Raw genomic sequence first — 25160 nt, 5'->3', positions numbered from 1 at the left:
CAACGCTTCAGACAATCAGAACTGTAGTTACTCTCTTACGACATCAACCCATCTCTAAATCTGCCAGTTCCGAAGTTTTTCTGCCAGTTGCTGTTGGTCCTTGGGTTAATGGTTTTGTCCCTTCTTGTGGCGTGGGAAACCATCACAGGGAAGTTGAACTAGGACACATGAGAAATAGAGACTCTGACACTACAAATGTGTCTGGGGTGCAGAGCAAGACAACCACTTTTTCTGCCTTTCTGGTCAGTGTTTATAAGTAAAAATATCAGAGTGGAAGCCACAAAGCTTTTGGTTGGAAATGTAAGTTGAAGATTGATAGTACTCCGTTATGGGCTGGAACTGCAGCACTCACTGTCTTGTTAGCCCGTCTGTGCTTTTCAATGGTGTATAGCTAAAACTGAAAACATTTCCAGTTCGTTCTTACTGTTTAAAGAAAAGAGAAGACACGTTACATAAAAAAAAAAAAAGGAGTAGGTGGGTAATTCATTAATTTAAGTGTTCCTTGATTTTGTCAGAAGAGACTAAACTTTTGCATATTTTCCTGTTTTCAGACACCATCCCAGAGGACTTTCAAGAATTTCAAGCTCAGCAATTTGGCGTTGGGGATATTTAAGTAAAGCCAAACTAACACTGCTATTGCAAACAATATATTTTAAATCCTTATATGATTGTTGTTGTAAGAGTGCACACCGCAGCTTGTTCTCATTGATGTGACTATGTCAGACTTTTTTTTGTATAAAAGTGAAAATAAAAAGGAGACAAAATAGACTGAGGCTTCGCTTTTTTTCAGATTTGCCCCAAAATCTAGGGAGCAGCATGTAACGGAGTGACACTTGCCTAAAACATACTCAGGAAAAGTTTGAATCTATTGCCGTTTGGGGCTCAGTATCAAACAGAGTGGTGAAGAAAGCACAATTTGGTCTATCATCTGGAATGTGTCAAGAACAACAGGTTGCATTGGGGCATGAAGCGGTTGGGAGCCGTCTCGCCAAGCCAAGGTCTTCTTAATACCTTTGCAGTCCTGCTAGGAAAAAAAATTACCTCCTTTAGCTAACTCCTTTGGAGACTTCGTTACCTCTGGCAGACCTTCTCTAAGAGCTCTAGACCTCCCTTCCCTCCCGCTCCCAGAAAACTATGAGTAACACCATCACATCCTGTAAAAGCAAAAGAGCTGACTGCAGATGTGACCTTGTAGTCACATCTTATGACTTGCACGTGACCAAAACCAAAAAAGACACATGGAGATAAATGCAGAATCACCAACAGAGAGAAAATAATCCTAGCTTTCACATACCCAAAGCCAGGCTTTGACCTGCTGTCCCCACTCAGAGCCGAGCTCTCTCAGCATGTACTGCAGTCTTAGGAAAATGAGTCACCAAGTTAAATAACCAAAACACTGAATTAAGCATTAAGGACTGGACAATAAAAAGCCAAATAAAATTGTATCACAATGCACTATGTAATTCGAAGTATAGAAAGGTGTTGGATACTGTGTGCATTTCTACTGCATTCTTTTTGAAAACAGAGCTAGGAAAGGAAGGGAGGATGAGCTCCAAGGACAGCTGAAGAGAAGGATATTGCAGCCTCTAGGATAATTACTTTAAAAAGGACAGTGGGAAACAGTACTTCAGCCTGGGGGAAGGGGGAGGGAGGAAGTACACAGACAGGGACTACAATGAGGGTTTTAAAAATTAGAAATAGCCATGAGAAAATGAGCAGCCATGGCTCTTTCCCAGCACAAGTGTACAGGGGAAATGCTGAGTTAAATTATCAGGTGAGCGCATCAGAACAAAAGCCCCTAAATTTCCTGTTCTCAGTACAATAAAAATACCCTTAAGGTTTATGGTGCTATCAGAGGCTTGGGCTACGGGAAGAGGTTTCACCCTGGGCTTGTCCACCATTGGCAAGGCTTCTGGCAGCAGTGTGGCCTGGGACCTGTCCCACAAGGGATCCCAGAGTCCCACAGCAAAGAGCATGATGCAGGAGCGGTCCTCTGCCATGGCACTTCATCATCAAAGGCCCTCCAGTTTCAGTCCTCCTTTCCCCTTGGCTTCGCCAAAACCAATTGCACTCACCAGGTTTCCAATAGAAGCTAGTTACCTTGCAGCAACACAGAGGGTATTGTCAAATTATGCTTAAAAGATGAGAAAAAAAAATAAAATCTTCCCAACGCACTGTGGGGGCACCACAGCCAGGGGACACCGTGCATGCATTTTGCAAAAGGGGTCTCCTCACAGTGGTCTCCAACAGGCCTGGAGACCTCACTTGCCTGCAGCGTGTGCTGGTCAGAGCACGACAGCACACACCAGCGCCATCAGGACACACGGCGCAGCCAGCCTCCGGACCCCTGCCAGCCTCCGGACCCCTGCCAGCCTCCTGCCCGTGGCTGGGGGCTCTCCTCCCACTACAGCAGCTGGGAGGGTGCACCTTGGCCATTTGCCACCTTCAAGCTTGTCCGTTTCCAGGTTCTCTTCCAGTCTATGCTATGGCCGCTGGAGGCTGGAAGATGAGATACAGGCTCTGGCTGTTGTGCTCTCAAAGGCAATTACATGAAGCTCTGAGCATCTAACTGGTTACAGCTCAGCCAGCCAGAGCTCTTCTTTTGTTTCAGAGGGTGCTGTTGGACCTTACACTGGGATGCTGGAGCTCGCTATGTCTGCTGTGTTGACACACCAACGGCTGGGTAGCCTGCAAGTTCAGGAACAGGAAAGCCTGGCTGTTGCAGACAAAGATTAGCCACAGGGTCATAGTCTGGGCTTGGGAAACCTCCTGCCCCTCTCGTTTCCATCAGAGGTTGTACAGTCCTGTACAGTCCCTGTGTATGCACTTACTCGAGCTCCTCTTGCACCACCACCTCTTTCTGGACTATTATGCAACGCAGACTTAGCTCCATGTGTGGCCTCTGGCAAGTAAAGATGCTGCAATCCCACATCTTTAAAACCAAACATGTAGCTCTCCCTTGCCCCCACTGCCTGTGCAGCTGGGCTGCGCTCAGCTGGAGCAGCAGCTGCAAATACTTTGGAGTTTAGAGTCCTGGGGCTCCTGCGAACCAGGGTTGAATGTCTCACCAAAGGTTAACTCTTTCCTGCATGCTAAAAACACCAGGACAAACACACTTCAAATGCTTCTGTTCCCTAAAGCAGAATGGAATAGAGTATTTCAGACGGAAGGGACCTACAATGATCATCTAGTCCAGCTGCCTGACCACTTCAGGGCTGACCAGAAGTGAAAGCATGTTGTTAAGGGCATTGTCCAAATGCCTCTTAAACACTGACAGGCTTGGGGCAACGACCACCTCTCAGGAAGTCTGGCCCAGTGTTTCACCACCCTCTCAACAAAGAAATGCTTCATGTCCAGTCTCAGCCTCTCCTGGTGCAGCTTTGAACCGTTCCCACGTGTCCTGGCACTGGATACCAACGAGAAGAGATCAGGGTCTCCCTCTCCACTTCCCCTCCTCGGCTGGAGAGAACTCCTCACAGGACATGCCTTCCAGACCTTTCACCACCTTTGTTGCCCTCCTCTGGATGCATTCAATGACCTTCACATCGTTCTCAAATGGTGGGTGCCAGAACTGCACACAGTACTGCAGGTGATGCCACACCAATGCTGAATACAGTGCAATAATCACCTCTCCTGACCAGCTGGTGATGTTGTGTTTGATGCACCACAGGACATGGTTTGACCTCTTGGCTGCCAGGGCCCACTGCTGACTCCTCTTGAGCTGCTGCCAGCCAGCACCCCCAGATCCCTCTCTGCAGGGCCGCTCTACAGCTGCTCCTCTCCCAAGTTATACTTGTGACCAGCATGACTCCATCCTCAGTGCAGGATGTGGCATTTGGACTTGTTAGATTTCATCCCATTAATCATTGCCCAATGCTCCAATCTGTCTAGATCCCTCTTCTCCCTAAAGAGTCAACAGCGCCTCCCAGTTTGTTATCATCAGCAAACGTGATAACGGCGCATTCAACTCCTGCAACAAGATAATTGACAAATATATTGAACAGAACTGGCTCTACAATTGAGCCCTGAGGAACACCACTGGTGACCGGTCACCCGCCAGATGCAGTCGCCTTCACTACATCCCTTTGAGCCCTCACATCCAGACGCTTCCTTGCCCAGCTCGCTGTGAACCCGCGCATCTCCTGGTTTGACCATCTCTTGGTTTGGAACACCAGAAGAGAACATCCCTCCAGGATGGTGCAGGGTGGGGTGACGGCAGGGATGGGCAGGCCAGTGGGAGGCTGCTGAGCGAGGTCATTTGGCTCTTGCAGACCCTCAGCACCACTCAGGAACCGCATTCTGCCTTGCCCCTTGTGGCGGTGTGCTCTCCCCCCGTCCCAGCTCCTGCTCAAGCTGTACCCACCAGTGGGAGCTGTGATGAGGTGCACCTGGACTTTGGGGGATGGCTGGCAACAGTCAAAACACTGTCTGGAGTGGGGACCTAGATATTTTGTTCCCATGTGAATATGACTATAGGTCAATTATCTTACTCTATAAACAGTGGACAGCCCAAGAGCCCTTTGAGCTCTCCTGCACGGCAGCAGGCTGCACGCCAGGATCTCCCCTTGAGTGGGGACGCTCGCTTAAGGTTCTACTCCTAGAGGTTGAGAGATTCCTTGCCACAACGGATTCTCGTGAAGTGACTAACAGCATGCTAAACTTCGAAATCTTAGGTAAGTGATATAAAGGATTGATTGCACGTGTATAATCCTTTAGACATAAACTGTTGACCAAATCTGGGACTAGGATTGCATCCAGCCACACCCAGACTCCTCCCTGAGTTTAGAAAGCTGGGGGTCCTTTCTGACCCTCGTGACTCAACAGAGGGGTCTCCCTGCCAGCTTGTCTGACCCTGGCCTCTATGCAGTAAATAATTAAGTGTACCCTTCCATCGAATCTCATAAAACACTGTCGCATTCACTACTAACTTTGTTAAATCACTGTTTTATATTAATAAATATTTCACTACTTCTCTCTTACGAGTGAAGTTAATCACTCCGCCTGCGACACACCTCAGTCCAAAGGCGTAGCCTCCCAGCTGCGTGCACCAGCGCTGCGCAGACAATAGCAGCCGCCACTCAGCCCCGTGAAACTCAGTCAGCACTTTCTCGTAACCACAAGGAACCCGTGTCCTGCTGTGGGTCTGGTCAGTGCTACGGCACGGGTACAACCAGCACCAGCAGGCAGGCTGGGACCGGCGGGCGCTGGAACAGGACTCCACGACAGCCCGAACACGGATGGTGAGGAGCAAGAGACCAGGACCCGTGGAGACACAGCACTTTCCCTGGTGCGGATCTAGGTGTCAAAATCAGCCACTGCCTGCTCCACCATCTGGGCAAACGAGGAACTAAAAAGAAAAATAAAAACCAGAGATCCTCGTTTCAAACAACTGCAGAGGCTGCAGCGCTATACTTGGCCTGGAAAATACTGTGTCTGCCCTGTCAGAGGCATCTGACACATCTCAGAGAGCTGGATTGTACAGAGCAGACGCCACGGACAAATCTGTGCAACCTGCCATCTTCTGAGATCACGCGCTGGAGGAGTACAAAAATAACATGGACAGCGAAGCCCTGTAATATTCCACAGGCCAACATTTTTTTTTTTGGTTAAACAACATCCAAATGTAGTGAACAAAAAAGGTCAACCAACTTACTTTTATTAGCTCAGTAACCGCTTAGCTCATATACTGACATATTTTTAAAGTTTCTCCTAGAATGAGTCGATTTTCAACTTTTATATATCACAACAATTAATTTTAAATGTAAGAAAAACTTTATTGGTCCATTAAACATTAAATCTATAACAATACATTCACTCAGTATACAAAAGGAAGTATCTATCCATAAAAACTGTTAACATGCTTTAAAAAGGCAAAGCTGTTGACTATTTTACAATTTAGATCTTACAATTCTGAAATCTTTACCAACCCTTAAAAGTCAAAGTGTTACAGTTACTACAGATCACAACACTCGCAAAAAATGTTAAATAAACTAGCAAACCTCCACTTCACCAGACTACAGCTTAATAAAATAAAACCACACATACACATCAAAAAGTTCCCTTGAGATATTAAGAACCTTGAAAAAGACTAATTAAAAACCCCTCACCATTAAGAAAAAGTGTTTACGTTTTGACTACTTTGCATCCAGTTTTCGAACATGGCATATACGAGACTGAACACCACCCATTGGTGGTAAACAGAAAGATGGCAGTGAACCTACACGTTCCCAGTAAGTATTTCCTTATCTCGTATATGACAAGTTGAACAATTTTCTCTGAAAGTTAATTCTCCTCTCTTTAAGTTTGCATGGGTGTCCAACGACACCTAAGCACCTGGACATCTATCAGTACGAGGAAAAAAAGAGCTACAGTATAAGACATATATCCCCATAGGTTTCCAAAATTCTTCTTGGCTTCACACCGAGGCTTCTTTGGCAAAAGCGCGGCTGCAGTGCTGCACCCCGCAGCTCTGGCGAGCAAAAGCCCTGGAAGCTTTAAGCTGCTGGAGCAGTTTCAAAGCTGACGACTGTGGCTCTGAAGAACTTTGTGCAAACGGCTGTACGCTACGGCACTGGCAGCTATCAGACACTGGTTATCGGGGGGGAGCCAACGTGGCTTATATCTGAAATAAATTCCAACTTGTAAAAAATATCATTATTGAACAGGTGTGGAATGAAACCAGGTTTGAGAAAAACAGAACAAAACAAAACTGGATTTAAGAGCTACTTGAAACCTACTGAGTTTCTTTGGGCATTAGGAAGCAGCTGTCATGCCAGTATCCTGAAGTTTCTACTTCAAACCCTGGGTAGTGTGTCTGCATCGCCATCCTGGGGCACTCGGGCATTCTGCCGCCAGGATGATGAAAATGCAGAGACGTACCAGTTCCCAAGCTACGCATCCTGTTACGAGCACAGAAAGCCAAAGCTTTCTAAGTGCTTGACCCCTGGCATTCCCTTGTGCAGTCACGTGAAACACTCAGTTGGAACTACTGTTTACAAAATTGAAAACACAAAGTAACATATCACAGCGCTGATTATGTGTTTTCCTCCCACAAGAACTTGTAGGCCACTTCAGAAAACAAAGGAGCAGTTTTCACAGAGGAAAACCGACCCATGTAAGAAATTATGATCCTTGACTTTGCTTCGACGCTGCAGGTTGTCCTGCTATAAAAAGGTAAGGATCGGCAAGACCTGGCAAAGAAGTCTTTGCTGGTTTCTAGCACCAAAGACATCCCACTTGACAGGGAGCAGAATGGGAGTAGAAGCAGGTTTACAATGCCTTTAAAAAAACAAATCCAAGGAGAAAAAGGCAAATAAAATGAGGAGATACAGCCTGCAAGCAAAAGACATTGATTCTAAAGCCCAGAAGGAAAGACAAGAGCAAAATTCTAGCTGCAGATAATCTCGCTCATCTAGCCACACGGGTACAGCCTCGTGGCATTTTGATTCATCAATTTAGTTAGGTGAAAAGCCTAACAGTTTACATCATAAATTCTTTACAGCATATTTTAAAAGCAGTCAGTGGATTATTTCTACTGTTACCAATCTGTTCAGAGGTGCCCATGACACTGTAGGCTGCAAGCCAAAGCTCAAGCAGCACTATTTTGAGTTCCCAAATTTTCCCAATGCATTGGTCAACACCAGAGAACTGTTAAAAACCAGCTTTTTTGCAAGTGCAACGGTTGCTTCATTAATAGCAACGTCCTAGCCCAGAAATGGCTGCACCGGTGGCTGATGAAGCAGTTATATGTGCATAGCTTATAATCTCAAAGCGCTTCTAGATTTGTAAAAAGGTGCTACAACACAAAATAAATAAATAAATAGACTCGCAGTGTTTATGATTCTGTGAGGGGATAAGCCCTCTCTCTGGACTACGCATACGTTAGCAACACTGAATTACCCGTTTCAGACAAAGTAGCCTAACCCAGCCAGGATTTACCAAATCAGCTGGGCAAGCACGAGCTTTTTCAACCTCATGGAAATGCTTGAAGTACAAAGCTAAGAGTATCACAAACATGTAATAACTCTGATGTGCGATCACAGTGGAGTTCCTTCGTTGGCATCCAGCTGCAAGGGCTGCCTGCACGCTTTGAGGAACTAGGTGGTAAACAGCAAACAAGCATATCCATCTGCTTTCCACACATTCTTCGTAAGGTTTTATGGCCTCATTTGTTAGTCCAGCTACTGGGATTCAGAGACTTGCTCTCCGAGTCCGTCCTATTGATTTTACCCCAAACAAGAACCAGTCACGATTGCGGCTCTCGGATGCCTTCATAAGAAAAACAAAAATTGTTCCAGTCTCAGACAGCAGCGCAGCAGGGAGGTTTCAAATAACCCTTCTTATGATAGCAAATTTGAAAAAGTAGGAAAACGCCAATAAAATGGTTTCACTTTCCCAGCAGGACTAACTTCTGTTAACACGGTCTCTTCCTCCAAGAATCCATTAAGCATTAATTCCAATTCAAGTTTAACTAGAGGAAACTTAGGAGAGCACTTGTTACAAAGACAGGAAGACCAGAGAACAGCAGCTTCCTCACATCACACAGCCCAAAAATACTCGGAGCCAGAAATGCTGCACCGCTCCACTTACGTCTGGGAACAAATTCAACGAACAATCGTGGCACAAGGCAGGACAGACACCGCACAGCTAACCACCGCCTCAAGCAGAGCAGTTACCTGCACTTTCAGATATGGGGACAGAAAGTTAACCTTTTACAATTTAAAATGTAGATGTAAGCAACAACTAGTTGTTTATTTACAAAAGCATCAGGCTATTTGTGAGTTTTCCCAGTTCGTCTTCCACTGCGCAGTAATAACTGAAGCAGTCCCACCGCCAGAGGTTTGTCAAGCACAGATTATTTGGTCTTCCACATGCACCACGGGTCTGGCTATGTCTTGTACACACCGGTGTAACGTACAAGGCAGCATCAACCAGTCACAGGCTCAGTTCAGGTTCTCCAGTTCCAGTGCCACCTGAATTATCAGCTATCACAGCAAGAGGTATGAAGGCACTTCTAAAAAGGTTTCAAAAGTTCATTTGCCTGAACTATTTGGAATCTATGAATTGGGCATTTGAATCCTAAACCTTAGCCCAGGATTTTACTAAGTAGTTGCACATGGAAGTTTACAGTACAGATTTTACAGCGAGTGCTAAGGCTGTAACATTTGCCTGGCCAGCAGGAAGCCATGCCTCACTGAGGAATGAGAGACTTTGCACACCCAGGTGCCACCAGCTACTGATTCCTTAGAAAGGCCCAGAGATCCATAGCTGTATCTAGGGACACAGCATGGACACACAGGGCCTCAAAGTTATTTTCTCACAACCTTTGCTCAGAAGCAGACAAAGCAGTGTAGTCAGGCACTGCCCCATTCCCACCCTATGTGCACGCACAGATCTGGATGCTTAAGGTCAACAGTTGGTGGAAAGGAAGGAGGAAGGAGCAACTCGGTGAGGTGAGTGCTGTGGAAGAAGAATGGACTCGTGCCTCATTGCGGACTTTCCCCTTACAACCCTGTTTTCTCTGTGCAAAACCTATTTCTATAAATACAAACTATAATAAAAATGAGTATGAGGAGGTGCAGAAAGTCCTTACGCAAGCAGATACTGCCTACATAAAATAAGTATTTTTGTAAACAACTATGAACATCCATTGGCCAACATAAGTACTAAGATCAGTTAGAGGAAAGGATGCAGCCAGAAAGAGACATATAATGCAAATCAACTTCTGGCTTCGTGGCTAGTGTCATTGTGAGGGTTTTGTCTTTTATGACAACGGGACACTCTTCGATGACTATAACCTGCTAGGGAGGGATGGGATCCACCTGTCTAGAAAAGCCAAGGGAATCTTTGGCAGCAGGCTGGCCAGCTTGGTGAGGTGGGCTTTAAACTAAAGGACTCGAGGGGCAGGGTCCAAAGTGGTAACACGCCATTGCAAACAACTTGGTTTCTTCACCTCCGTCTCTACCACCACTGTTGGGCCCCAGGCCTTGGGAACAACAATCCAAGTTGATGCAAACACAGACCCACCATCAGTGAAGGAAGAGCTGGTATGTGAACTATTTGCAGTGACCCCTGCAAATCAAGGGGCCCTGACACTATCCACCTGAGGGCATTAACAGATCACAACACCCTTCTCTCTAAGTTGGAGAGATACAGATTTGATGGGTGGACTGTTTGGTGGATAAGGAACTGGCTGGATGGTTGCATCCAGAGGGTAATGGTCAATGGCTCAATGTCCAGTTGGAGAGGGGTGACAAATGGTGTCCCTCAGGGATCCGTACCGGGAACGGTGCTGTTCAATATCTTCATCAATGATTTAGACACTGGGATCAAGTGCGCCCTCAGCAAGTTTGCTGACGACACCAAGCTGAGTGGTGCAGTTGACAGGCCAGAGGGATGGGATGTCATCCAGAGGGACCTGGACGAGCTAGAGAGGCGGGCCGAAGCAAACTTATGAAGTTCAACAGGGCCAAGTGCAAGGTGCTACACTTGGGTTGGGAGAATCCTCACTATCAATACAGGCTGGGGGATGATGTGATGGAGAGTAGCCCTGCAGAAAAGAACTTGGGCGTACTCGGGGATGAAAAGCTGGACATGAGCCAACAATGTGCACTTCCAGCCCAGAACGCCAATCGCATCCTGGGCTGCATCAAAAGAACCGTGGCCAGCAGATCGAGAGAGGCGATTCTCCCCCTCTACTCTGCTCTGGCGAGACCTCACCTGGAGTACTGCATGCAGCTCTGGAGCCCTCAGCACAAGAAGGACGTGTACCTGTTGGAGCGGGTCCAGAGGAGGGCCACGAAGATGATTAGAGAGCTGGAGCACCTCTCCTATGAGGACAGGCTGAGAGAGTTGAGGTTGTTCAGCCTGGAGAAGAGAAGGCTCCTGGGAAAATTTATAGCGGCCTTCCAGTACCTGAAGGGGGCCTACCGGAAAGCTGGGGAGGGGCTGTTTGCAAGGGCATGTAGTGATAGGACGAGGGGCAATGGTTTTAAACTAGAGCAGGGTAGGTTTAGATTAGACATTAGGAAGAAGTTCTTTACAATGAGGGTGGTGAGGCACTGGAACAGGTTGCCCAGAGAGGTGGTGGAGGCCCCATCCCTGGAGACATTCAAGGCCAGGCTTGATGAGGCTCTGAGCAACCTGATCTAGTTGAAGATGTCCCTGCTTACTGCAGGGGGGTTGGACTAGATGACCTTTAAAGGTCCCTTCCAACCCAAAACATTCTATGATTGTATAATTCTATGATTCTATGATTGTGAGGGTGCTCTCCACAATGTTTGAGAAGTCGTGGACATCAGGGGACGTCCCAGAAGACTGGAAGAAGGCTAATGTAGCCCATCTACAAGAAGGGCTTAAAGAAGGGTCCAGGAAACTATAGGTTCATCAGTTGTACTTTAGTCCCTGGGAAAATTATGGAACAAATCCTCCGGGGGCTATCACAAGTCAAATGAAGCACGTGATTGGGAAAAGCCAGCATGGATTCACCAAGAGCAAATCGTGCTTGACAAATGTGGTTGCCTTCTATTACAAAGTAACCTGCTCAGTTGATGAGGGGTGAGCAGGGGACGTTTTCTACCTGGATTTCTCCAAAGCTTTCGACACGGTTCCCCACAGCCTCCTCCTAGAGAAACTGATGCATTACGGTCTAGACAAGTGGTCTGTGCCATGGGTGGGAACAGGCTGACAGGTTGCACCCAGGGGTGGTGGTAAATACCTCCTTTTCAAACTGTCAAACTGTCACAAGTATGGTCCCCCAGGGATCGATATTGGGGCCCAGCGCTGTTTAGTATCTTCATAAGTGATCTGGATAATGGGATCAAGTGTACCTTGATGAATTTTACTGATGACATCAAACTGAGTGGGGAAGTGGACATGTCGGAAGGAAGAGCCACCCTGCAGGAAGACCTGGATAGGCTGGAAGAGTGGGCGAACCTTGTGAAGTTCAACAAGGACAAGTGTATGGTCTTGCACCTGGGACAAACATAATCCAGGAGTGCAGCACAGGCTGGGATCCACCCAGATGGGGAACAGCTCTTTGGAGAGGGACCTGGGGGTCCTGGTGGACAACAAGCTCACTATAAGTGAACAGTGTGCTGCTGTGGCAAAGAAAGCCAACAGGATGCTGGGTTGCATCAACAAGGGCATCACCAGCAGAGATAAAGAAGTCATTATCCCACTCTACTCAGTGCTTGTCAGGCCACACCTGGAATACTGTGTTCAGTTTTGATCCCTGCTATGCAAAAAATACGCAGACAGGCTGGAGAGGGCCCAGAGAAGGGCCACAAAGATGCTCAAAAGACTGGTAGGCTGCCGTATGAGGAAAGGCTGAGAGAACTGGCTTTATTCAGCCTTGAGAAAAGAAGGCTTAGGGGAGGCCTTATCACCATGTCCCAGTCTTTAAAGGGTGGCTACATAGACAATGGAGACTCCCTTTTTACAAGGAATCCCATGGAAAAGACGAGGGGTAATGGGTACAAGTTACTTCTGGGGAGACTCTTATTGGACACAACAGGAAAATTTTCCATGATGAGAACAATCAGCCATTGGAATAATCTCCCCAGGGAAGTGGTGGATTCCCCAACATTGGACACTGTTAAGATTCAGCTGGACAGGGTGCTGGGCCATCTTGTCTAGACTGTGCTTTTGCCAAGAAAGGTTGGACCAGATGATCCTTGAGGTTCCTTCCAACCTGGTATTCTATGATCATCCACATTTGTGATTGGGGTGCCTGCTATCAGAACCAGAGAACGGTTACCATTCCCTGCCTTATAACTTGACATAGTGCATGCCTTCTGTAGAGCTCCTTGCGCAGATAGTTCTGTTATCAAAAACACTATAATTTTTTAAAAAAACATGGTTGGTTTCTCACAGTACATACTACATAGTACATACAGCACTAGAAAGCAACTCCTGCGAGCCTCTATACTTTAGGGAGCAGCGTTCGCCAAGGAGGAGCAAGAGCCTGGACTATCTCAACTGCAGCTCACAGCTCTAACACTGGATTGAGATTGTTTGTCAGAATAGCTGCAATGAGTTAGGTGGGACAACTGTTAGTCATCATTGCACAGCCCATAAGCTCTTATCTTAGAGATGGGACAGATAAAGGCTTCTAGATTGAGAACGCATTAACAAAGGCCTTTCTCTGCTGCAGAAGGATCTGCATGGCTGGACTCCAAATGCAGGCAGAGACATACTGACAGGCCCCCATCCTAGCAGAGCTCTTGGCAAGATCAGAACCTCCCAGCAGAAGCAAAAGGAAAGAAAAAAACCTGCCGCCTCCTCCAGAGCGATTTGTTGCTTTTCTAACTCAATGTCAAAGCTAAGCTTCAATTGCTTTTTTTTTCCCTAGACGCAAACAAGCAGAAGAACAGCAAGAGAGTCACCTCTGGACAGAATCCTCCTTCCCTCAGATCTCATGACAGATGTATTTTGAAGCTACTTAACACTGGGGTAGGGGGCATAAGTATACAGGACTGCAGACCTGGAGATTTCGTTTGAGGTAAGAGTGTATGGGGCTGGGAAGATCACACCCCTAGCAAGCTCCAAGCAGGACAGAAGCCCTAGGATAACATAGCAACAAGCTAAAAATGGTAATGAAAACAAGAGCAGAACAGAGATCTGTTATTTTAGAATTACTCACCAGGTATGCGTTATTCGTTGATTATTGCAACTGAACAAATACGGCATGCAGATACCTTGGCCATCTCATTGGCCTCTATGTTGTGCTTTTCTTTGTTTTGCAGAAAGCATTGGGTGAAGACTTAAGGCTCAATCCTGTTTCAAAAAAGCACTGCTAAATTGGCTGATTTGTTAATATCCTGCATATTTCACATCATATGTGTACATATATAGAAAGACAGAGAAGACAAAACCTCTGGGACTACCAAATTCAAATTCATCCCACTGGAATGTAGATAACTATAGTGGGTTCAACCTTATTCAGCACTTAGGGCATCTGTGCTGTTGTTCTACCACCAAATCATCTGCTTAAAGCAAATAAAAGTGACATGGTACCATTTAATATTGTCAAGTCAGTCATTTGTACTAAGGCAGCTGCTGTTACATTTATGTCTTCTGGTTTTGTCTTTCTGACTGCTAACCCCACTGCTTGGAATAGGAGCTCTCCAAAAGAAGTTTAGTCTCCATTAATGGATTGGTTGGCTAACTCCCATCCCAACAGCAAAACATCAACAGAGGAGTATAAAAATATAGCAGTTAGAAAGAATACTTTCCAACCAACACACAGGCAGAAAAGAAAGATGACGTACTATATATAGTCCTTTTCTGACCATCACTGCATTTAAAATATTACAAAATTAGTAATGGAAACAGAACTGAAAATCCTGGGAGTTCTTTAGACGCAAGTTCAAACAGCAAGGCAGAAAAGTAAATGAGCACTCCACTTTTAAATTTAACAGCAACTGGCAGCGCTCCTGTAATATAGCATTTTCATTTTCTCAACAGCAAACATTCTGAACAAAGAATGTACCGTATCTTAAATCCCTGTGCAGTACACACAACTTGCAGTTTAAGTGAGCTGGCAAAGCAATGTTGGACAAAATTCAGAGTTTAAGAATTTTTGTGTAGAACTCCCCTTCTGTTAACAACTGGACCAGATCTGAATTGCATAAAATATTCAGGTGCCTTTTAAAGTTATAATAGAATAAATACTCTATTATCATTGGTACATTCCTTTCTCAATCTAGGTATAAAATAACTTAATATATTTAATATTTAGATAAACAATTTTTAGTAGATGCTTTGGCAGTCAAATTCTTACATATTCTCTATTTCTACAGAAATATTTAGTTATGTTTTCGGAAAAAAATTATCTGGATACTATTTAAAAGAATTATATGCTGTACAAAACAGCAGTCCAAATCATCACTGCAAACTGTAAAAGACACAGTTAATAAAAGACTATAAAAAGGAATGCATATTTGCTAGCAGATATCCAACATTCACAGGAAGGAAGAAGACACATCTGCACCATGATTTTTTCTTTTCTTGCCAATGAAGCCAAAGAAGGATTGTCAGTTATTTGAAAAGGATTTCACTTATTCCAGTTCATGCAACAACTGTGTTACCTGCACTCCACACATCAGCGTTACAAAGTTTCGGAACAGATTTGTTCCCTTGGGTGATGCTTGTTCATAACAACTAAAAAAGGTAAAAAAGTCTTTGATCATTTGTTTAGTCTGACTAAAAAGTTACTAACTGGTACACTATGATAAGTGGGCAACAGGTGTTTCCTCATTACAAAATGACTGTTGTATTATTTGTAACAGGAAAAAAAAAAAAAAAAAAGAAAAAGGCAGAAGGAGCTTCTGAGTGTTCACACTGAGAACTCTCTGGTTGGGCAACAGAGCGGAGCAATAAGAGTCCATAAGTACAGACAGACACAAACCCAACAGGAGACCATCTTAATCCAGAAGATGGACCAGGTTCCGGTGAAGAATTTTTCAATCTGAGCGCTTTCATAACTGTTAAGAAGGAAAAAAAAAAAAAAAAAAGAGGCGGCAATAAACTCACTATTTTTATCTCAGACCACAGAATCCTCAGTTTTTCCAAGTGAGTGACAGACTTCAACTAGGCTAACCCAGACACAAAGCAGGGGAGAGCAGCCCTTTATAGAGCAAGGTCTTGCTCAAGAATCACCTGGGAAAGACTTGAAATGTCTCTTCCAGCTTCTTACTTAAGAAGAGGAGACACGCTAATGGCAGAAATTCCCATTCACATCTCCCCGTTCAATTTCTTGTCTTTAAAGAAATACACTTACTGGAACCAATGAGTTACTGTCATCATCACGTAGAGCGAAGCCAAGAAGAAAACGAAGTGGAAGAAGGCATAACTGTACACCGTGCCTTTCTTCTCATCGTAAATCACTGTCTGGCCTCCCCTTTTTTCAATGCGTTCTTCAGCATCAGCTAGAAGAGACAGGAAACAAGAAAGATTTGCAAATTTAATGAGAACAGAAAACAGCAGCTGCCTTCATGAAGAACACCGCAAAACATCTATGGTGTGATTTAGGAAAACGTCATACAGAGCAACTCTTGAATATTCCCTTGCCTTCAGGGCATGGGCCTAAACCTTTAGTAAAAGAAATTGGACTGCCACTGAAATCCTGCCTTGTATCAGCTACTTGGCCTACTGGCTAGGTTTTGAGCATTTGGGCTATTTAAATTGCTCTACTTGTACAACATTCTCCTGGGAAGTCCAACCTGATAAGCCTGATTCTATCAGGTCTGCAAACAGGACACTCCCTTCCTAACTCACTCCTGAACTGCAGTCCCTGCAGAGCTGCCGAGCCAAAAACCCAGCAGCCAGTCAGACCCATAAGCATGCCAAAAGCAGGGATTACTCTTTCTATGTTGCAGTAATGAAATGTCCTTTAAGGAATTATTAACTAGCCTATTGTTTTAAAATGGTATGGTTACCTCTCTTGCTTCCTTCCCTAGCCTAACTTTGACCACTTCAGCTGCTTCAGTGTGATACACTACTGCATGAGGCTACAAACAGCTCTCCACCTGCAGCTGTGTCCTTACTCTCTTGGCTTTGGTGTGAAAGCCACAAGTGAGGTGAATTGTGCAGTGAGAATGTAATTACCGTCTCCTTCGGGCACGCAGCAAAAGCAGCAGCGAGCTACCTGTGGAACAGACAACAGGAAGGGTAAGAGTCCGTGCTACAGCAAAGAAGCAGAACTGTTGGTGAGGATGGTCTGTCTACGTTACAGACACTAATTTAGAGAAGTCTGGTTTTTATTTCCAGCCAGCACAAAAACCCAAATTAGGATTTGCCAAGTAGTTCATAACAGCCCTGTCTAAGCTTCGGAAAAACCTACTCAGTAAGATTTGGAGCAAACTAACCATTCTTAAAGAATTACTCTATCCATTTTACATAACTCAAAGTTATATAAACACTGGTGCAAATAATCATGACAAAATTGTGTTCAGAGGGGCCTTACCTCTTCAGACTTCTATCTAAGTGCTTTTTAAATAAAAAATTTCTCTACTGAAATGAAACTATAAGTAACTTTTAAAACCCTGCTGCATGGGTTGGAAATCACAACTGCACAAGCCTAAGTCAGAAATGTACTTATCTTTGCAAGAATTTGCTGAAATGGAGCCAGGATGAGTAAAAGCAGAATAAGTAAAAGCAGAAAGCTGGTTTTACTGATTTATTAAATGAAATTTTAATTTTTTTTAACTAATGGAAAAAGGAAAGCTGAAATTGACACTTCTTGTGTTGAGTGGTAAAGTAAATGGGGAAAAAGGGTGCTGACCATCCAATAAACATATAATTAAGTGCATTTTCTGCAGCAGACCACAGTACAAGTCAGCACTTTCTGTACTGCACCACCAACATTATCTGCTCTGATAAAATCCTACTCTGGGATTTATTTTGGCTGTGGTCTGACGGAAACAATGAACCCTGTTAGGAAAATTCTCTTTCCTAACCATTATATCAATCAGTCTTTATAGTATGAAAGTGTATTAACTTCGTTAACATATATTAGTTCATTGTATACACTGCGATGTAATGAGGTAGTGGAGCTTTACTGGAGACTTTTGTATTGTACAAACTTAAGTAAAACAAACTAAAGGAGAGCCCAGCCCTGGAAATAAGGGCTTTGCTTCTTGGAAGCTTAGAGCTGTCCACGAAGGACAAAAGGTACCCCTGGACAACCAAGATAATGCCAGCATCCTAGCCCCTCTAACACATCTTTGAAGCCCTCCCAGCATTGTCGGTAAATTATTATTGCAAGACTGACTCCAGGGATGTCTGGATCAACAGGCAAGAAGCAAGAATGCTGCAAAAAAACAGTTGCTTTGCAAAATTTTACTATAACTACTAAATGGTGGTCTGGGTGTTAGTGATTAGTCAAATCATGCTTGGAAGGGTATAAGGACCCTGTGCAAAACCATATTTGGGATCCCCCAATTTGGCTGGGACACCTCATGCACATGAATATTTACCCTTGTAATTCTGTACTTTACATTCTAGCCTTTCCCCTTGGTCGGCATGTGCTAGTTGCAAGTTTTCCTAACACCCTCAAAAATCAGATAGTAAGCCTTTAAGGTAATGTGTCCAACAGAAACATCAAAACAAGTTTTTATCCTGCATATCCACAATTACATGTACTCATTGGATTAATAAACTCATGAAAACCCCCAAAAGATCATTCTTTTTAAGAGACTGGCTGAGTTGAATAAAGCGCTTATTCCGTGTCTCTTTCTACTGCTGTGCCAAGCCTCACCTACAGCACCAGACTGAGCTCCCCTTGGGCCACACTCTCGTTCTGAAGCAAGTGCCGTGTTCCCTCAAACTTTTTAATCAGTTGCTATTAAGTCCTTGCTCACACAGAATAATGCAATTAGCAATGCTGGCACACATACCACTAGACCCTTGTGACACTCAGTTGTCTTCAGCACAGCTGCTGACAGACCCTCTGTGCATCACAAGCAATCGCAGAGCTACGTTCACGCTCCTGCCCAGGAGACAAAGGCCCGCTGCCACAGGGAAGGCAATCAGTGTGCAATTAGTTGCTCTTCACCAGCCATTTCTTTACATTCAGGTTCAGCGGCTCTTGTACGGCTCTCTAAAACCAAACGGTCTGGAAATAATCCCATTGGCAAGCGTAGCAGCAGAGGAGCCGGACCTTCCTGGTGAGGGGGCCGCATCCAGCATCCATGCTGTGCCAGCCGCCCCCGACCTGCCCGCAGCCCTGTGGACAAGACCTCCTAGGCCGAAACGCTGCAGAGGAAGGAGGGTGGGCCTGATAGGTGTCTCTTTTCTCTCTGGTCCCCCGCTCCCTGTCGCAGCCTGTCCCTCCTCAGCACAGGGCAGGAAGGCACAGGTCCTGCACAGATCAGTAGCTGAGGAAAAAAACCCACTCATTTCCCAGTGTTTCTGGGTCTTCCCAGGATAAGAAAGCCAAGAAGTAGGCAGGTGGAATGAAGAAACCTGTACGGCTGAAACAGGGATTATTAAATTATAGGCAAAAAGAAAGGAAGTACTTATGCGTGGAAATAAAAATAAGAGATGGGAACTTGGGATCACAGTCATCAGTTGCTACGAGAACAAAGGCAACCAGGACTGAAAATGCTCAAGAATGCCTCCACTTCTTTATCTGATCGATTCCCAGCAGACTGAGAGGACACGAGCTTATGTGGAGCACAAGATTTATAGGAAGTCTGCAGGATGTTAAATAAAATGCAAGGGCAGCAATTTATTTGAGTACATAACGGCACCTCCACGGGACCAGCAAGAGAAGCAGAAGGGCCAATGCGGATAAGTGTTCTGATGAGTCCATACTCAGAGGCACGTAGCAGGCATGCTATGAACAAGCTTTTGTTTTCACCTAATTACAGATTACTTAGCCATGAAAACAACAGCAAGAAAAGCAGATGAGGAAGTCTGCACAGAAATCCTGTGGGAGGAAGCAGAACTCACTTCAGTTTCAGGTGTTGCATATATTCCTTTCAGTGCCTCTGAGCTTGCACGTGTTGTTGAGGTCAAACTAGAAGCAAATGAAGACAGTGTCAAAACCCTCGGTTTAAGTATAAGCCCAACAGGGCAATTTTTCAACACCACAGCAAACATAAATAGTCTACTCTCATATCTAAGCTAAGGATTTGCCCGGATATAGCATCAACACTAAGCATGTGGAAAGTTTGTTCTGCACGAGTATAAACCAGCCTGACAGACGGCCACTGGCCAACTCAGCCTGAATCACCAGCTTAGAAGTAGGTCACTCCTGAAAAGTGGTGAATTCATCACCATCAGACAGGAGCAAACAGCTAAGCGCTTCAATTTGCAATTCAGAAGAGATCTCCCCTGCTGTGCAGAACCAATGCTTTTATATTAACTTCACAGCCATAACTTTGGCTCAGTATTTCTGTAAAGCCTTTGCCAGCAAAGTAACAGGTCACTGGCAGCAGTCAGTTTTCAAAAGTAAATTACCAACCACTATTGTCAGTGTACCAGTTGCTGGAAATCAGTTTCTTGCATGACTGTAGTTGTGTGTGGGGAATCCTTTCTGGTTTCTTCTGGTTAGAAACACTTCTTGCCCAGGCTTCCCCTTTCAGCATGTGTAATGCAAAGTTCCCATTACCCACAGGGAGACGCGTGTTAATGTTTTGCTGTACACACTGAGCCTTAGTAAGCAATACTTCAAAACATTCCCCTTGAAGGCCTTCTCATCTCCCCAGCTACGTGGTGCACTTCCCCTGCAGGCTACGTGCAGGTTGCCTGCATTCCTTAAACACCTTCCTGAGGCACTGGAAATACTGTTCTAATATGAACTAGATCCACGACATGATATACATATATTTGATATTAGAATTAAATGGAGCACATGTGCATGTTTGATAGCAGAAGAGTAGCTGCAGTACCTCCTCAAAAAGTTTCTCGGTTTCAATTCAAAATTATGAAGGAGTTTCAGTATGTGAATTTTGAAGTAGACTGAAACAGCCCCCACAGCCAAAACCAGTGATACATCACCTTTCAACCATCAGCATCTCCCCTGCTCCCCGTCCCGGGCCATGACTTAATTTGTTGATGTGAGCTGCAATAATATACGGTGAGCATCACAACTATATGGGCACAAACAGATTTTTTTAGAGCAGGAGATCGCTGGCAAATCCTGATGGCACTTCTGCGCTCATCACTTGTTCATAGAAAGCCCTAAACCCTCCCAAACAGTTTTGTTTGTTTTAAAGACCCTCAAGAAACAGCCATAGACTCTGCCAGGAGGCTACAGAAATTCCAGATAGCTTTTTTAGACGGACATAACTGCACAGAGTTTTTCTTATAAAAAGAGTAAATACAGAATCAAAGCACCCTGAGACTGTTTGGGATCATGGACAGCTGGAATTTTTTTCCCTCCACTTTCAGACATAAATTGTTCTATTCAGTTTTAATGAAATACATTTGTTTCAAAAATCATATTATCTTGTTGAACATTTTTGGCTAGAACATCTAACCATTCTGAAACTAAGGAGAATATGAACCTTCCAGCTCAGTTCTACCCCACTTCTCCCTGTTACTTTGTCTGCATGAGGCATGCTGTAAGCCTTCGGTAGTCGGACCACAACATTGCATCTACAGTGAGGCAACTGCAAACCCTCAGACTTACCAAGAATATAAAATGCAGCCAAACAAAATGGTTGTACCCAGGCCAGTAACCAGGTTTTCATCTCTGTGCAGGCCTTGGCTAAATTCAGGGACACAGATTGTGATGTTCTGATTGTTTTCATCCAGGACTTCGCAAAACAAAAGAAACAGAACAATTAGCAAAGCTCATTTCACTGCAGTTCGAAGTAGTCTTCAGGCTGAAGGTTTTCAGCAAAATATTTTTATTACTTCAGACACTGGGTAGGTACATTTCAGTGGTTTCTACCTATCTTTTAAAAGATCAAAAGAAAAAAATTCTGTAAATCTGACCTGGGAGATTCTGTGTTTTTGGCAAAACAAAAACGCAACTTGGTAGGGTACTAAAATTTCTTGCTTGACCAGAGCAGACAAACAAGGAAAAAGATTGTCTGGTGAACTAAGAAATGGTAAGTTCAAAGTTTACCAACACTTTACCCACTCTACAGAGCTGTATGACACGGAGATAGTACAGACCTGAGACCACAAGTTTCTTTGACAGCGGGGGTGCCTTGAGGACAACTATGAAATGCATAGTCAGTGAAAAAAGGTGGTGTGTAGCTGCCTCTTCTCAGACTGATATGCAGAAGACCAAAGAAAAGGAGATGCACCAGTTAAAAGCAAGATTTTATCCTAACATCTCAGCAAATACTACTTTTAGGTTCCAGGTAAGATTTCATCTTAACATCTACGAAAATACTACTTCTAGGTCTCCAAAATGAAACCAGTTCAGTCCTAGATGTTCTAAGGTGCATCTGGCTTTTTGGTGTTTGCTTGAGGTCAACGCAAAGCAGAGCTTTAAGCCTGCTTTGCCTACAGCCTCACGCCAAAGCAAGAGATTACAGCTTATCTCACCTTATCTCACATCAAGAGCTTTCTGAGCCAATGCTGTTTAAGCCAAACTGTGTTTCCATCTCTTTTCCTTACAGCAGCCACTCTGCATCCCCACTGGGACAGCACAACCGTTGTAGGGGCAGAGGGCAAAATGCAGCAAAGGCTACACGCAGGTTAAAAATAAGCTCAAAGTCAGTCCCCTGACCTGGTGGGGGAGGACTTTGGTGGACGTGCAGGGCTGCACAAACAGCAGGGACAGAACAGAAGTGGGAGAAAAAGAAGGAGTAACAAGCCTTTATAGAATCACAGAAGCAAGGTTGTAAAAGACCTTTAAGATCACCAAGTGCAACCATAAACCTAACACGGCCAATTTCACCACTAAAATATGTCCCTAAATGCCACATCTACACGTATTTTAAATACCTCCAGGGACGGTGACTCAACCACTTCCCTGGGCAGCCTGTCCCAATGCTTGTCAACCCTTTTGATGAAGAAATTTTTCCTAATATTCAACCTAAAACTCCCCTGGCACAACTTGAGGCTGTTTCCTCTTGTCCTATCACTTGTTACTTGGGAGAAGACACTGACCCCCACCTCGCTACAACCTCCTTTCAGGTATTTGTAGAGAGCGATAAGGTTTCCCCTCAGCCTTCTTTTCTCCAGGATAAACAGCCCCAGCTCCCCCAGCTCTAGATCCCACACCAGTTTTGTTGCTCTTCTTTGGACACACGAACACATGTGCAGAATCCCCGACCTGTGTCCATCAGGGACATATCTGCAGCAAGGCTGCTCCACTGTTCAGCAGGCCTTTTCGCTAAGTCTGGCTCCAAAAAGCTAAGGCGTGCTGTGATAAGCACAGGTGCAACAGACATTACCTTCTGTTTGCCCATTCCTTCTGAAGACATTTACAACTCTGATTTTTGGGTGTTGCAAATAAATACTTGCAGCTTGCATTTTCTTCAAGCCTGGTTTGCAAAGAGGCTGATTTGCAAGATGGTCATTTTGAGAGTCCTTCCTTGAGGAATGAGTCAACATTAGGTAAGTTCATGGTAAATCTGAGTGACACAGCATAGGACAGCTTAATAAGTGCCAGCACCCCATACATTCTCCAACACATGCCCCTGTAAAAGCTGCACAGGCCAGCGTGAGAGTCCTTATCACACATACAGGGGAGAAAGGAGCCTCTCTAAGAGCAGATGACAACCAAGAGAGTTCTCTGGCCTGGGAAGACAAGGAGGAACATCTCCATCTCATTCACGAGGTCTGAGAGAGTGTGTGCGATGCATACTCTGACAAATGCAATAATCACACTTGCAATACAAAGATGACGAATTAGAGCATTCACTTAACTGCTGAAGTCTTTGACTGTCACAAGCATGAAACAACACGAGACCAATGACTTAATGCCATACATCCCCTTCTTCCCCTTTTTTCTTCATTTTTTTACACTGTGTCAAGTCTTATGAGTAATTCAGATGCCTTCTAAATTAACTTCTATATTCATTCAAAACCACTGCTTAAATTCTCTAAGTAAATCTTCCATCTAAATACTGTCTGGTTCTCCTTCTTAGCTCTAAAATACATTTGTATGTCTGTGTCTGTGCCTACACAAATGTGACAGCGAGAGATTCTTTCCTCCATCTCTCCCCTTTCTTCTTGGGAGGTGTCTTTTAAAATCTTCTCCTTCCTGCCAACTGAATTATTTTCCTCTCGTTATTGTTGTTTCAACTATTCAACACTAAAATTTGAGCAATAATAAAGAAGGGTTTTTAGCATTACTAACTTGAACCAGAAACATATTCTGTAAGTGAAGAGAACGCTCCCTGTCCAAATAGGTGAATCTGATGGTTAGCTGGGAAAAGGAAACAGTTTGAGTTGTGCTTACAACGTCTTGCTGTGTTTTCATAGTGTGAAGAACTTAAAACTCGAGGGAGTTCCCTACTCCTGGCTTGCAAAGGCAATAGTTAGAAGGCAAGCGGAGTACAGGAACTCTGCTGAAGAACAGCATCATCTCAAACAACTGCAACATTACCCCAAGTCCTTTCTCAGAATGTTTCCTCTCAAACCCAAAGAGAAGTGATAATGAAGTTTTTGCTCGAGCTAAGGCTATCTAGCAAACCAGTTCTAGGAGAAAAGAGTCATTTTAGTATCTGCTCTGATGACCAGCACCTACTACCTCCTAGTAGGACCTAGTAAACTTTTGGATGGAGCTGATCACCCAGCTTCTTACAGAGGCATCCAAGAGTCATTTGTTCCAACTCCTTCCCCATTGTGTGATCAAACATGTTACGTCTTTAGTCATTTACTGTCATACAAGAACATGCACTTGCCACACGAAGGACAGGCTACAAGACTGGGAAATTGGTCCGTAGGGAACAGGCTGGAATTGCTCTCATGCAACAGATGCAACTCACCCAAGGTAAGTTAAGCTCCCCTACACCAAAGCGTTTAAGGTAAATGGAGAGTGTCAATTGCACGGTCTCTCTGTAGCACAGATTTATTTTTAGTATTTGCAATTTCTTCTGCATGTGCCTGAACAGACCAAGCCCAGCACTGCTACATCCCTGAATACGTTAATTCAGGTTTGCTTAATCCTTGCTTTTAATACATGGCATGTCTAAAAGAATTTACATAAAGCATTAGATAACTTACTAGTTTCTGGTGGCTTGCTGGATAGGGCTGAGAAAGTGAGGTACATAACGTAGCAACTGATAACTCCTGACTGCAGCAAACCAGAATGGGGCTGGCCTTTACCAAGAAAGAGGAAAAGAAGTGATTTTTGCAGACATTTTAACAAACTGAAGAAGTTCATATCCTTCAGAGAACAGTACATTAATACCTTTCAGAAAAGAAGAATATCTTTTATGTTTTATGTAAAGCAGTTCATAAGTCTTTGAGGCAGTTTAGATACATTTCCACTGCCATGTAAAGAGAAAAGAGTCTGCCCTTTAGTTCTGCCAGCTGTTTTAGAAAGGTATTAAAGATTACCACGTAAGTAAAGAATCACCCCACTGCTCTTGCCAAAAGCATCAGCTTTCCAAAAGCTATTGACAAGCTGCTATGATAGTTTTATTTGCCTGCAAAATTTGTGTTGGAGTCACTCAAATTACTATTTCCAGGCCCAATGTATGCAAGATACTAACAGCACACATAAAATATACCAAAGCATGAAA

The 25160-nt window shown here is 44.4% G+C and overlaps 2 protein-coding genes across 4 annotated transcripts in view; one reads left to right on the top strand and one right to left on the bottom strand.

Moving 5' to 3' along the window:
* Nucleotides 1–851, top strand: part of THBS4 (thrombospondin 4) — a 42588-nt gene extending 41737 nt beyond the window's left edge. The window contains exon 21 of one of the 2 annotated variants that reach the window (XM_074568893.1): nt 552–851. In XM_074568893.1, the coding sequence (XP_074424994.1) occupies nt 552–714 (163 nt within the window). In that variant the 3' untranslated portion in view covers nt 715–851. The remainder of the gene's footprint in view (nt 1–551) is intronic. The other variant, XM_074568892.1, reaches the window with a different exon arrangement.
* Nucleotides 852–13665: 12814 nt separating this feature from the next.
* The window catches only part of SERINC5 (serine incorporator 5), a 37006-nt gene continuing 25511 nt past the window's right edge, over nt 13666–25160 (bottom strand). The window contains exons 7-13 of one of the 2 annotated variants that reach the window (XM_074568895.1): nt 24640–24735; nt 21140–21266; nt 19456–19522; nt 16609–16648; nt 15782–15929; nt 15410–15485; nt 13666–13776 (exon numbers count right to left, since the gene is read on the bottom strand). In XM_074568895.1, the coding sequence (XP_074424996.1) occupies nt 13771–13776; nt 15410–15485; nt 15782–15929; nt 16609–16648; nt 19456–19522; nt 21140–21266; nt 24640–24735 (560 nt within the window). In that variant the 3' untranslated portion in view covers nt 13666–13770. Of the gene's footprint in view, nt 13777–14987; nt 15486–15781; nt 15930–16608; nt 16649–19455; nt 19523–21139; nt 21267–24639; nt 24736–25160 lie in introns of those variants that run through there. The other variant, XM_074568894.1, reaches the window with a different exon arrangement.

This window comes from Larus michahellis, chromosome Z (genome assembly GCF_964199755.1).
Source record: "Larus michahellis chromosome Z, bLarMic1.1, whole genome shotgun sequence".
In the NCBI taxonomy this organism is placed as follows: Eukaryota; Metazoa; Chordata; class Aves; order Charadriiformes; family Laridae; genus Larus; species Larus michahellis.
Note: the sequence above shows the minus strand (reverse complement) of the source record. Positions and strands in the feature narration are given on the sequence as shown.